This window comes from Erinaceus europaeus, chromosome 7 (assembly GCF_950295315.1).
Source record: "Erinaceus europaeus chromosome 7, mEriEur2.1, whole genome shotgun sequence".
In the NCBI taxonomy this organism is placed as follows: Eukaryota; Metazoa; Chordata; class Mammalia; order Eulipotyphla; family Erinaceidae; genus Erinaceus; species Erinaceus europaeus.
In genome coordinates, this window is record NC_080168.1 from 34,059,989 (window position 1) to 34,072,461 (window position 12,473).

Below are 12,473 nucleotides of genomic sequence, written 5' to 3' on the forward strand. Positions count from 1 at the left end.
AGTCCTTGATCCACTTGGAATTTACTTTTGTATTTGGTGAAATACAGTGATTCAGCTTCATTCTTCTGCATGTTTCAATCCATTGTTTCCAACACCATTTGTTGAAGAGACTCTGCTTTCCCCATGTAATAGTCTGGGCCCCTTTGTCAAAGATTAGATGTCCATAGGTGTGGGGCCTCATTTCTGGGCTCTCAATTCTATTCCACTGGTCAGTGTGTCTGTTCATGTTCCAGTACCAAGCAGTTTTGATGACAATGGCCCTATAATATAGTTTGAGATCTGGCAGTGTGATGCCTCCGGTTCTGTTCTTTTTTCTCAAGATTGTTTTGGCAATTCTAGGTCTTTTCTGGTTCCAGATAAACATTTGTAGCATTTGTTCTATTCTCCTAAAAAATGTGCTTGGGATCTTGATGGGGATAGCATTAAATTTGTAGATGGCTCTGGGTAATATATTCATTTTGATGATGTTAATTCTTCCAACCCATGAGCATGGAATATCTTTCCACTTCTTTGTGTCTTTTTCAATTTCTTTGAGTAGTGACTCATAATTTTCAGTATACAAGTCTTTCACTTCTTTGGTTAGGTTTATTCCTAGATATTTTATTGTTTTTGTTGCTATAGAAAAAGGAACTGATTTCTGGATTTCAATTTCTTCTAACTTAGTGTTTGCATAGAGGAATGCCACTGACTTTTGAATGTTAATTTTATAACCTGACACATTACTGTATTGCCTGATGATTTCCAAAAGTTTCTTGCTAGATTCCTTAGGTTTTTCCATGTATACTATCATGTCATCTGCAAATAAGGAGAGTTTGACTTCTTCTCTTCCAATCTGTATTCCTTTAATTCCTTGCTCCTGCCTGATTGCTATGGCAAGAACTTCCAACACTATGTTGAATAGTAATGGTGATAGTGGGCAGCCCTGTCTAGTACCTGATCTGAGGGGAAATGCTTCCAGTTTTTCACCATTGAGTATGATGTTGGCTGTAGGTTTGCTATATATAGACTCCACTATCTTCAGGAATTTTCCATCTATTCCCATTTTTTGTAGTGTTTTGATCATAAAGGGATGTTGTATTTTGTCAAAGGCTTTCTCTGCATCTATTGATATGACCATGTGGTTTTTGGTCTTGCTTTTGTTGATATGGTGGATCACATTGATTGATTTACGTATATTAAACCAACCTTGCATGCTTGGGATAAACCCCACTTGGTCATGATGGACAATCTTTTTGATATACTGCTGTATCCGGTTGGCTAGAATTTTGTTCAATATTTTCGCATCTATGTTCATCAGAGATATTGGTCTGTAGTTTTCTTTTTTGGTTGTGTCCCTGTCTGCTTTTGGTATCAGGGTGATGTTGGCTTCATAGAAGCTGGCAGGGAGTATTCCAGTGTCTTCAATCTTCTGGAAGACTTTTAAAAGTAGAGGTATTAGTTCTTCTTTGAAAGTTTTGTAGAATTCATTTGTAAAACCATCTGGTCCAGGACTTTTATTTTTGGGAAGATTTTTGATAACTGTTTCAATTTCATTAGCTGTGATGGGCCTGTTCATGTTATCCACTTCCTCTTTACTTAGTTTTGGAAGTTGGTAGGTATCTAGGAAATCATTCATTTCTTCCAGGTTCTCTAACTTGGTGGCATATAGTTGTTCATAGAAGCCTCGCATGATATGTTGAATTTCTGCAGTGTCTGTTGTGATATCTCCTCTTTCATTTACTATCCGATTTATTTGGGTCTTCTCCCTTTTTTGTTTTGTGAGTCTGGCTAAAGGTTTGTCGATTTTGTTTACTCTTTCGAAGAACCAACATTTACTTTCATTGATCTTTTGTATGGTTTTCCTATTCTCAATGTTATTTATTTCTGCCCTAACTTTAGTGATTTCTGTCCTTCTGGTTGCTTTAGGATTCCATTGTTGTTCTTCTTCTAGGTCTTTAAGATGTGCAATCAGGCTGTTTATTTGTGCCTTTTCTTGTTTCCTAATGTGTGCTTGTATAGCTATGAACTTCCCTCTTAGGACTGCTTTAGCTGTGTCCCAAATATTTTGATAGCTTGTGTCTTCATTTTCATTGAACTCTCGAAACATTTTGATTTCTTCCTTGATTTCCTCTTTGACCCAGAAGTTGTTAAGAAGTGTACTGTTGAGCTTCCACATTTTGGCACTGTTACTAATCTTTGGTTGATTGTTAAGTGTTAGTTTAATTCCACTGTGGTCTGAGAAGATGCTTGGGATGATTTCAGTGCTCTTGAATAGGCTGATGCTGTCTTTGTGGCCTAACATATGGTCTATCCTTGAGAATGATCCATGTGGATTTGAGTAAAATGTGTATTCCAGTTTCTTGGGATGAATGACTCTGAAAATGTCCAATAGTTCTAGTTTATCTATCTCTTCATTTAGCTCCCTTATGTCTTTACTGATTTTCTGCCTGGATGATCTGTCAAGTTGAGATAGTGGGGTGTTGAAGTCCCCTACTATGATTGTGTTACTGTTAATATATTGCTGTAGCTCTTTCAGTAGAAGTTTGATGTATTTAGATGGCTTCTCATTGGGTGCATAGATATTAATAATTGTTAAGTCCTCTTGATTGACTGATCCTCTGAGCATTAAGTAGTGTCCATTCCTATCTTTTTTAATTTTATCTATTTTAAAGTCTATCATGTCAGATATGAGAATAGCTGTTCCTGCCCTTTTTTGTGGGCCATTGGCTTGAATGATAGTTTTCCATCCTTTCACTTTAAGTCTGTGTTTGTCTTGTTGCGTTAGGTGAGTTTCCTGTAGACAACATATTGTTGGGTTGTGTTTTCTGATCCATCTTCCTACTCTGTGTCTTTTAATAGGTGAATTCAGGCCATTCACATTTATTGATATCAAAGATTGAAGATATTTTAACGCCATTCTTGTAGAGTTTTAGAGTGTTTTGATATATGTTCTATTTGTGGTGGTCTGGTTGTTTATAGGAAACCTTTCAGAACTTCTTTCAAGGCAGGCTTGGTGATGGTTGCTTCCTTCAACTGTTGCTTGTCTGAGAAGGTTTTGATGCTTCCATCTAGTCTGAATGACAATCTAGCAGGATATAGTATTCTTGGCTGAAAGCCTTTCTCATTGAGCACTCGATAGATATCTTGCCATTCTCTTCTGGCCTGTAGTGTTTGTATGGAGAAGTCCGCTGCTAATCTTATGGGTTTTCCTTTGTAGGTGACTCTTTGTTTTTCTCTTGCAGCCTTGAGGATCCTTTCTTTATCCTTATTCCTTTCCAATCTAAGTATGACATGTCTTGGTGTCTTTAGGTCTGGGTTAATTCTGTTTGGGACCCTCTGGGCTTCTTGAATCTTTATGTCTTTGGTGTTGTCTAGACTAGAGAAATTTTTAGCTATTATGGCCTGGAGAACGCTTTCTTCCTCCCCTTCTCTTTCTTCCTCTGGTAAGCCAATAATGCGTATATTGTTTCTTTTGAAGTCATCCCATAGGACTCTGTTGTTGTTTTCAGCATCTCTTAATCTCTTTTTGAGATCTCTTACTTCTTTTTTAGTTGTCTCTAATTCATCCTCAATCTTGCTAATTCTGTCTTCAGCCTCATAGATTCTATTCTCTCTGCCCTCTACTGCTTTCTGGAGTTCATCTATTTTGTTGCCCTGCTCTGATACTGTTTTAGCTTGTTCAGCTAGTTGCCTTCTTAGCTCAGCAATTTCAGCTTTCAGCTCTCTAATAACCATGCGATTATTAGAATTTTCTTCCATATTCTCATTTGTTGTTCCTGCAGTTCTGATTACAATTTTTTCAAATTCTTTACTCACTCCCGTTATTATTTCCTTAGCTAATGTTTGGATGTTGAACTCGTTGTTTTGTGCTTTGCCCTCTGGAGGACTTTTAGCTGGACTCTTGTCCTGGTTCGAGTCTCCATTATTTTTTCTTGTTGTTTTAACCATTTTATATAAGTTAACAGTTTTTTCAATCCCTGAGTTGGAGTTCAGTGGTGTAAAAGCCTTTTTTTTTTCCCCTGTAGGCTATGGTAGCCTGAGGGCTTTTAAACTATCAATAGGCTTCTTGGCTTAATCAATGACTCCTGACCAAGAGATAAAGCAGGGTGTGGCAGAGATAATCCAGTGGTTATGCAAAGAGACTTTCACAGCCCTTCAGCTATGCCACCGAGGTATAGGTCTTCTCCTGAGTTTCCCGGTTAGATCTCTGTGCCCTGGTGTCCCTCCCTGTTGCTGCTCCAGATTCTGAGGGTAGTAGCAATGGAGACTCAGAGTTGTACTTGGTGAGTCTCTGGGGAGTCCTTTCCTCCCTTCAGCTGTCCCCTTGTTGGTGGAGCAGACTGGAGGTGGTGTCTCCACTGACAAACTGTCGAACTGTTAGCAGTCACTTAATCTCTCCTTAGGCCCCTCTCTCCTCTCTGTCACCAGCCACGCGTGTTTGTACTCACGGGTGATTTAGTGGGTTTCTGTGGTCATTCTAGTCCTGTCTTGTTTCGGTCCGGGTGGTCTCCTTTGGTATTCCTAGTTGATCCGGGAGAGGAGAGGAGAGGAGAGAAAGCGATCTGCTGCTCGTAGCTCCGCCTCCGGAAGTCGAATCCTGTTTTTCTATTATGCTTAGTTGATCATATTCCTGGAACTACCTACATATAGAACAATAGTAATGGGAACATAACAACTGTAGAAAAATAAGTTTTGTAAGTAAATCATTAGAGGAGGAGAGCAAAATCCAGTAACCGCTTGATCTTTACAATAACAGATTGATCTTTAACTAACTGCCAGTAGATCATGATACCTTGTGTAATCTTGTATTGTGTAGAACTGCTTGCCTTCTGTATAAATCTTAGAGATTCAGAAATAAAGTTACCATGTCTCTGGCACCGGTCCTCCCTACCTCATTGTCAGCTCTCATGCCTTCTCTCGGGAACCTGACGGAGGTTACTGTGGGCTCGGCTGGACCGAGTCGCGACACATCTGAAGGTGGGTAGGTGTAGCCACCCGAGAGGCGGCTCCATGATTTGTGTGCCTGAGTCAATGAGTTTGATCCTGGCACCTCATAAAATAGGAAAGCAGAGCTCTGGTCTCTCTTACACTAAAACAAACAAAGCAAAAGTCTGTGGGTCATTCTACTGCAAGGCAGAGTTGACAAAAACATGGGGTGGGGGAGGAAGAGGGTCAGTATGGACCAGCAATCACCGAGGAAGGTCCTGCAAGGAACAGGCTGGAAAGATGAGAAGTGTGCTTGCCTCTGGAGGTCAAGGGCAGGGTGTTTGGGGTTCACGGGGCAGCACAAGCAAAACTGCAGAGGAACTGAAAGCCGAGGGGAGATAAGGCAGGCAGGGTGGCCCAGAGCAGAGTGGGGAGCATGAGTTAGTACAGCTTCTTTGAGTGCCTGGGGATATAGCTGAGAGGCAGGAGTCTGTGGAAGCATCTCACACAGTGGACTGGCCTAAGGAAGGCAGGATTCTGCAAGACTTAGCTGCTTCTGTAATGGAGCAGGCAGGGTCAAGGATGTCTTCCAACAACAAGCAGATCTGGAGGTTGTGCCTATGGTCAGGCTAAGAATTTTTGTAGGTAACGATTTAAAGATTGCTGACGCCTGAAATGATGGGGCCAAGCAGTAGCACACCAGGTCAAGTGTACATAGTGCAAAGCTCAAGGACCAACAAGGATCCCAGTTCGAGTCCACAGCTCCCCACCTGCAGAGGGGTTGCTTTGCAAGCGGTGAAGCAAGTCAGCAGGTGTCTGTCTATCTTTGTCTCCCCTTCCCCTCTCAGTTTCTCTCTGTCCTATCCAGCAGCAACAACAACAATAAAAAAATGGCTGCCAGGAGCAGTGGATTTGTAGTGCAGGCACTGAGCTCCAGTGATAACCTTGGAGGCTATCTATATAGACTTATGAACTCTTGAATGACTTACTTCATTTTTTTCCCTTCTTGATGGAGTGGAGGCCTCATGAATGCATGATTACAATGCTACAAGGCTGCTTTTTCATTCATATCAATAGAAAGGGGGTGGGGGAATAGGATTTCCATAGGACAAGAGCTTCCTCCAGAGTTACTTCACTCCATTTGTGGTTCTGGGGGTTGCACATGGTCCATGCTCATGGTGAGGCATGCATCCTACATGGCGGGCTACCTCTGCCTCCTCTTCAGGAGTTTACCCCTTTCACAAATTTTACAAGAGTCTTCTGACTCACAAAGGACTCTGTTATGGGCTGACTGGTGTCTCCTAAAAAGAAATGCTGAAGCCCTAGCCTCTGGAACTATGAGCACAATCTAGTTTGGAAACAGGGTTTCTGCAGATATTACCAAGTTAAACTGTGGTCACACTGGACCCTCTAAAGCAGTGGATAAAGTCCTAACAAGGAAAAGGAGAGCTGGACACAGGAGTAGAGGAGGAGGGAGGTGATGAAGGCAGAAATGGGCATACTCTGTCTCTCTTTTAAAAATTATCTTTATTTATTTATTGGATAGAACCCCCCAGAAATCAAGAGGGAAGGGGGAGATAGAGAGACATCTGCAGCACTGCTTCACCACTTGCAAAGCTTTCCCCCCTGCAGGTGGGTACCAGGGACTTGAACCTGGGTCTTTGTCGTTATAACATGTGCACTCAGGCAGGTGTGGCACCATCCAGCCCTGGCATGGTGATTCTCTATGTTGACTGAGGACCATCTGTCAGCCAGCAGAAGGTAGGAAGAAGGAAGGAAGAATCCTCTAGAATCTTTAGCAGGAGGGAGACCCCTACTGATGTCTGCAGTCTTGGCTTCTTGCTGCCAGAGCTGGAGAGAACACATGTCTGCAGCAGTCACCCATCTTGTGGTACGACAAGCCATAACAAAACCCTTTGCCACCACAGCTCTGGTGATGGCAACTGGTTAAGTCACTAGACGGGGCATGGGGTATCCATCTGGGGCTGATACACTCTGTGTGTGTGTGTATGTGCAACCTGCTCCCCTGGGACACAGCTCGGTCTTCTCTGCTCCTGGCTCAGCTGCAGCTGTTTTTGAAACAGCATGGGGCTGGGGTGACACTGGGGTGTGACGGCCTGAGTCCATGTCTCCTCTGACTGGGTGGCATGTCCAAATGTTGCACTTACCTCCCAGGGCTTCCAGGAGCTGCTCCTCTGAGGGCTGCGGGTGGTTCCTGAGCAGTGCATACATGGACATCACCATTCCTGGGGTGCAGAAGCCACACTGCGTGCCATGGCTCTTGGCGATCCTCTCCTGCAAGGACATACATGTGGTCATGGCCTGGCCTTTCTGCTGCCGCTGTCCCTGTCAGGGACCACAGCCTGCACTTCCATGGCAGGGCAGGGGGCACTCCTCGGGTCAGTGGGCTGCTCCCCTTGTCTATGCTGCTCCTGAAAGAGATGACTCGGAACCTGTATGACAGTCATTACAGTCACTGCTCCAGTTCAGATGCCCCGACCCTTCTAATTGCAAATCAACAGCAGGCAGCCAACATTCCCAAAGTGAATGGGAATGGTCAGCAAGTACAGGGCAAGTGTGTGCAGGTTAGGGTTATGGTTATGATTATGGTTAGAGTTAGGGTTAGGGTTATTGTTATGCCTTCAGGGTTACTATATGACAAATCTACCATTCCTGGTGACCATTTTGCGTTAACTGGGTGCACCCGTGCTTGGTTCTCCCTCCCCTCTTTTAAAGACCGAGTGAATTGGAGTTATGAGAGGGGAAGATGTAAAGAAATAGAGAACATGACAGCACTCCTTATGAAACATCCCCTACACAAGTGGGGCCTTGAACATAGCTACTCTCGCATGGAAATTGGTGGTCTTTACGGAAATTTGCCACCACCTGACTTCATTTTTATTTTTTTATTTTTATTGTCACTGGGACCTCACTGTTGTGGGTTAAGTTTTTATAAATAGAGAAATTGTGTGTGTGTGTGTGTGTGTGTGTGTGTGAGAGAGAGAGAGAGAGAGAGAGAGAGAGAGAGAGAGGATGAGTGTGTGTGTACCACCGCATGGAAGCCTGCCTTAGTGCTCTAGCGCTTCTTTTGCTATTCTGGGGACTCACACTGGTGTCCAGCACATGGTAAAGCAGTTGCCCTCCCAGCTGAACTCTTGTGCCAGTCCTCAGGGACACCTCCACACTTGCCCAGATTAGCTCTTACCACAGAGCTGCTTCTTTTTGATCAACTAGAAGATTACGTACTGTTGTTGACCTCATGTACTTTCTTCTTGCAATTCTTTAGTGTCAGTTATGCTTTAAAAGATCCAACATTTGGGTCTGTTTCCCAGACACGTGTTATTTAAAGTGTAGTCTCTGGGCCAGCAATATTGGGGTCCGCTGATCTTTCTCCCAGTCTCTGGTCTCTGCTTTAAGATGTTCGATTTAAAGTTTGGGAAGCCCTGCTTTAGATTTCACTCTATAATATAATCTCAGGGCGTGGACAGCTTGGCCTTGTTGTAACATTTTATCTGACCATTTTGGAAACTCTAGGGAGCTCTGCTGAGTCCTTTTGTCCTTGCTGTTCTTTCTGGAAACAGTTCTCATGTGTTTGATTCCAGAATCCTTGAGCACTTGTTTCTTGGAAGGATTCATAGTCCTGATAGCCCTGACCTCTGACTCTCCAAACTCCCATGGCAGTGACAAAGGATCTGTTGTGTCCTCTGCCAGCATGTGCCTTTAAATCCAGGCACATGCTGTTTTTTGGCTTTAAGCTAATATTTGGAGAAGTGATTGTTGTGCTCTGGTATTACCTCTGTCAATTCTGATTTTATGCCCATATCCTCCATGCCAGAGGGGACAAGCCTGAATATTACCCCAGTAACCTCACAGACATTTATTCTCTGAGTAATGTCTTCTGACCAGTATTTATTGCAGACTGTAGCTCAATAGGAATTAACTAATGTTTTTGACAATTCTGCTTATCATTCAAGGAAAAAAAGAAAGAAAAAAGAAGGATCATTTTCTGCTTTATTACCTTTAGGTTCCTGATTATTAAACAATTTCTCCTGCTTTAGATCTTGCTGCCTTTCAGCCTCCAAGTTGCAAATCCTACTATGATGCCATCCTGACCTCCCTAGGCAGATGACCTCACCAATGTGTCCCAGAACCTTACCTCTCCAGAGCCTTGGCCCACTAGGGGAAAGACAGAGACAGGATGGGGGTATGGATCCACCTGCCAATGCCCATGTCCAGTGGAGAAGCAATTACAGAAGCCAGACCTCCCACCTCCTGCACCTTGTGAAGAATGCTGTTCTATAAAGGGATAAAGAATAAGAATAGGGAAATTCCAATGGAGGGGATAGGATATAGAACTCTGCTGGTGGGAATTGTACCTCTGTTATCCTACAGTCTTGTTAATTATTATTAAATAATTAAAAAAGCACTATATTCATGTGACTATAACCATGTCATAAATCATTATCCCCCTCCAGCAAAGTGATTTAAAATAAAATTAAAACACTCATTGCTTTCTAGTTCTTCTAAATGACCTATTGTGTCATTATCTTAGTCAGTGTATCCCGATGCTTCTGTCTACCCAGAAGATAACCAAGTCAATAAAGCACTGGATGAAAGATGGTTAAACTTCTCTTACCTGCACAGGGTGAAGCCTGGTTTTGAGGCTTCCAACACCTTCTATGGTGGTGACAGCTGCTCCATACAGAGAACAGATGGGTACCAGGCATGCAGTGACGGAGAAGTGCCTTTATGTGAGGAACACAAGGCAAATCAGGGGATGACACAGTCCTAACTCATGGGGACCCTGGGAACCAAGCAGAGTACAAATTCTTCTCCATCACCTCCCGACCCCCATCACTTTGTCTTGGGGACCTAGGGAAACTGGAGGAGCAAGGATCTAGGGTCCTCTGTGCTGATGCTGTACTAGCTAATATTTAGGGGCCCTTAGGGTGAATCTGGGTATCTTGACCTTCAGGTAACATTCCAAGCCCAAAACAGACCACCTTGGGGCAATGGAAATGGACTTGTCACCAAGTGTAGGGTTCAATTTTAGCTGGGCACTCACCTCAGAACAGGTGAAGGGGACCGTTATGTATTTCATTGACATCTACATATTTGGGGATTTTTTTTCCCCCACATCACTTATTAATTCTGCTGGTGAGGTCATATGACAATGTTGGATGGCTTGTGTTCTGAGGCTATGTCTCAGACCAGTGAATTTGTGAAAAGCCCCTATCTTGAAATCTGACCCCTAGGTAGAGAGTAAAATCACAGTTCAGGCCCTGCTTTGAAGAGCTGGTCCAACCCAATGTCAGCTGCTGAGCCGGTGCATGCAGGCTTGAGTCTGTGCTGTGTGACTTACAAGATGGGTGACTCTGAGTGAATCACTCTATCTCTTTGATGCCAATTTCCTCACTTAAAAAACAAAACTAACAAGCAAACAAAAAAAACCCAGACAATTAATCTAATATGTGGTTTCTTAACCTGGAATACTTAGATGAGCTTTGGAAGGTGAAAGAAACCACATGTAAAATATCGCTAGGTAATGCATTCTTGAGGCTAGATGACACATAACTTTTATCACATATCTAGAAGGGGTTTAAGTTCTAGAGACAGCAAAGATAACCACAAGTGGGAAGTTTTTAGAAAATATCTCCCACCAAGCCTGACAAGGAAACAAAGTCCTCATCTGGGCAGAATACCTTATCTTCCTGGACACAGGGTCATGTTCAGACACCATCACAGTGCAGGCACCGCAGCCTCCTCTTCCACAGGCGTATTTGGTTCCCGTGAGGCACACTGAAAGGAGGTGGTCAAGGAAAGGAATCCACAGTGCCTCTACTATTGCTGCTCCCCTGGGTGTCCCTACCACCTCTCTAGTGAGGTATGGGTGTGAGAAGCCAGGCTGATGCCATCATCTGCCATTTATTTACCTTTGTGTTGGCTTCTGTGAGAGATCATTTTGATTCACCAGTTGAAATATGTGTGCCATCATTAAGATTTCAGAATATGAAATGGTGGGGGAAGTGTTTTCTAAGAGCCAAGACACAGTGAAAAATAGTCCTTTCTGGGTGGAGGGAGATAGCATAATGGTTTTTTATGCAAAGAATCATCTGTGTCTGAGGCTCTAAGTTGGCAGGTTCAATTCCCCCATACATGAACCAGAGCTGCATAGTACTCTGGAAACACAACAACAACAACAGCAAACAAGAAATCAACAAAAAAATCCCCAACCAGTCAACAACAACAAAACCCCTAAACTTTTCCTCTAATACCCACTCGCCTAAATTTGGACAATTTGGTTTTCCTCCAAGGTAGGGTGCCTGTAACAAAAGCCTAGGTTACATAAGCGCTCTCTTGGGGCTGTAGTAAGCCCTTAATCACCAGTGCTGACTAAAGAGCTTAGTTTCCATTTCACTGCCATTAACTCAAGACATAAAAATCTCTGGGGGGTGGGTGGGGATTCCTATAAAGCCCAATTAACTTAGTAACCTTAAAGCCACTGCCCAAAGCAAACAGAGGGTAAGGGGTCATGGGGACTATCAGTCCTCACCCTCACCACTAGCCCAGATGTAAGGACAAAGAAAGACACAGTCACGATTTGATCACAAGGGTCCAGTTTGTCCGTAAGAAGTTCAGCAGAGTGACTTCTGGGTCTGCACTCCTCTCTACCACCTACATGGGAAACAGGAAAAGGAAGATTAGGTGCTGGGACCCTTGACCCAGTGGAATGTCTGTCACAGCTCTGCTTGGCTCAGGTCTGATTTAACCTGCTCCTGTTTTTTGGTGCTCTGAGGGCAAATAAATTTCATACCTGTGAATTTCATACTGAGCAGAAGACTCACCCAGCAAAGGTGATGACAGTGGTTTTATGCATGACAAGAGGTGGAATCACTGCTGTGTAAGGAGATACTTTCTTCATGGTGGCTCTGTTAGCATTTCCTTTTTGTTTCCTAATTTTCCAGTACATCCTTAGTATGCTTGACACCCTCACTTCCCCTTGCCCAGCACTGCTCAGGTGTGGCTTATAGCGGTACAGGGATTGAATCTGGGACCTGGGACCTGGGATCCTCAGGCATGAGAGTCTCTTTGCATAACCATTATATTATCTCTTCCACCTGCAGTACTTTCGAAATATTTCAAATTGGGGAAGGATTGGATGGTGTGTGTGTGTGTGTGTGTGTGTGTGTGTGTGTGTGTGTGTGTGTGTAGAAGGGTTCTGGAGGGCAGAAAGATGGATAGGGAAGAGTCTTTATTCTGGTCCTCTTCTGAGGCACCTTGAGCAGAAAGTGGACTTGTTACATCAGGGGCCCTAAGAGTTGGGGAAGTGGGCAATCCCTCTGGAGAGGGTATGGAGTGTCCCCAACCCCAGTGACAGAGACTTGTCACACTAGCTCAGGCTCCAGGGCAGCTCCAGTGGAACACAAGCGTTCCTCCTTCCTCTACCCCTTGAAATGTGGGCAAACGAGGACTTCACGCTCACTTTAGTCATGGAGGTGCCCTCGCTGATACTACTTTCCCAATTATCTAGTTGGGCTTTTTTCCTTTGACTTTGTCTTGAAGAGTCC

The 12,473-nt window shown here is 43.6% G+C and overlaps 1 protein-coding gene across 2 annotated transcripts in view; it reads right to left on the reverse strand.

The window, feature by feature from the left end:
• LOC103121597 (aldehyde oxidase 2) overlaps window positions 1-10,913 on the reverse strand; it is a 122,537-nt gene extending 111,624 nt beyond the window's left edge. For both annotated transcript variants that reach the window (XM_060194183.1, XM_060194182.1), the window contains exons 1-3: window positions 10,608-10,913; window positions 9,542-9,650; window positions 7,074-7,200 (exon numbers count right to left, since the gene is read on the reverse strand). In XM_060194183.1, coding sequence (XP_060050166.1) covers window positions 7,074-7,200; window positions 9,542-9,650; window positions 10,608-10,645 — 274 coding nt within the window. In that variant the 5' untranslated portion in view covers window positions 10,646-10,913. The remainder of the gene's footprint in view (window positions 1-7,073; window positions 7,201-9,541; window positions 9,651-10,607) is intronic.
• Between the last annotated feature and the right edge of the window lie 1,560 nt (window positions 10,914-12,473).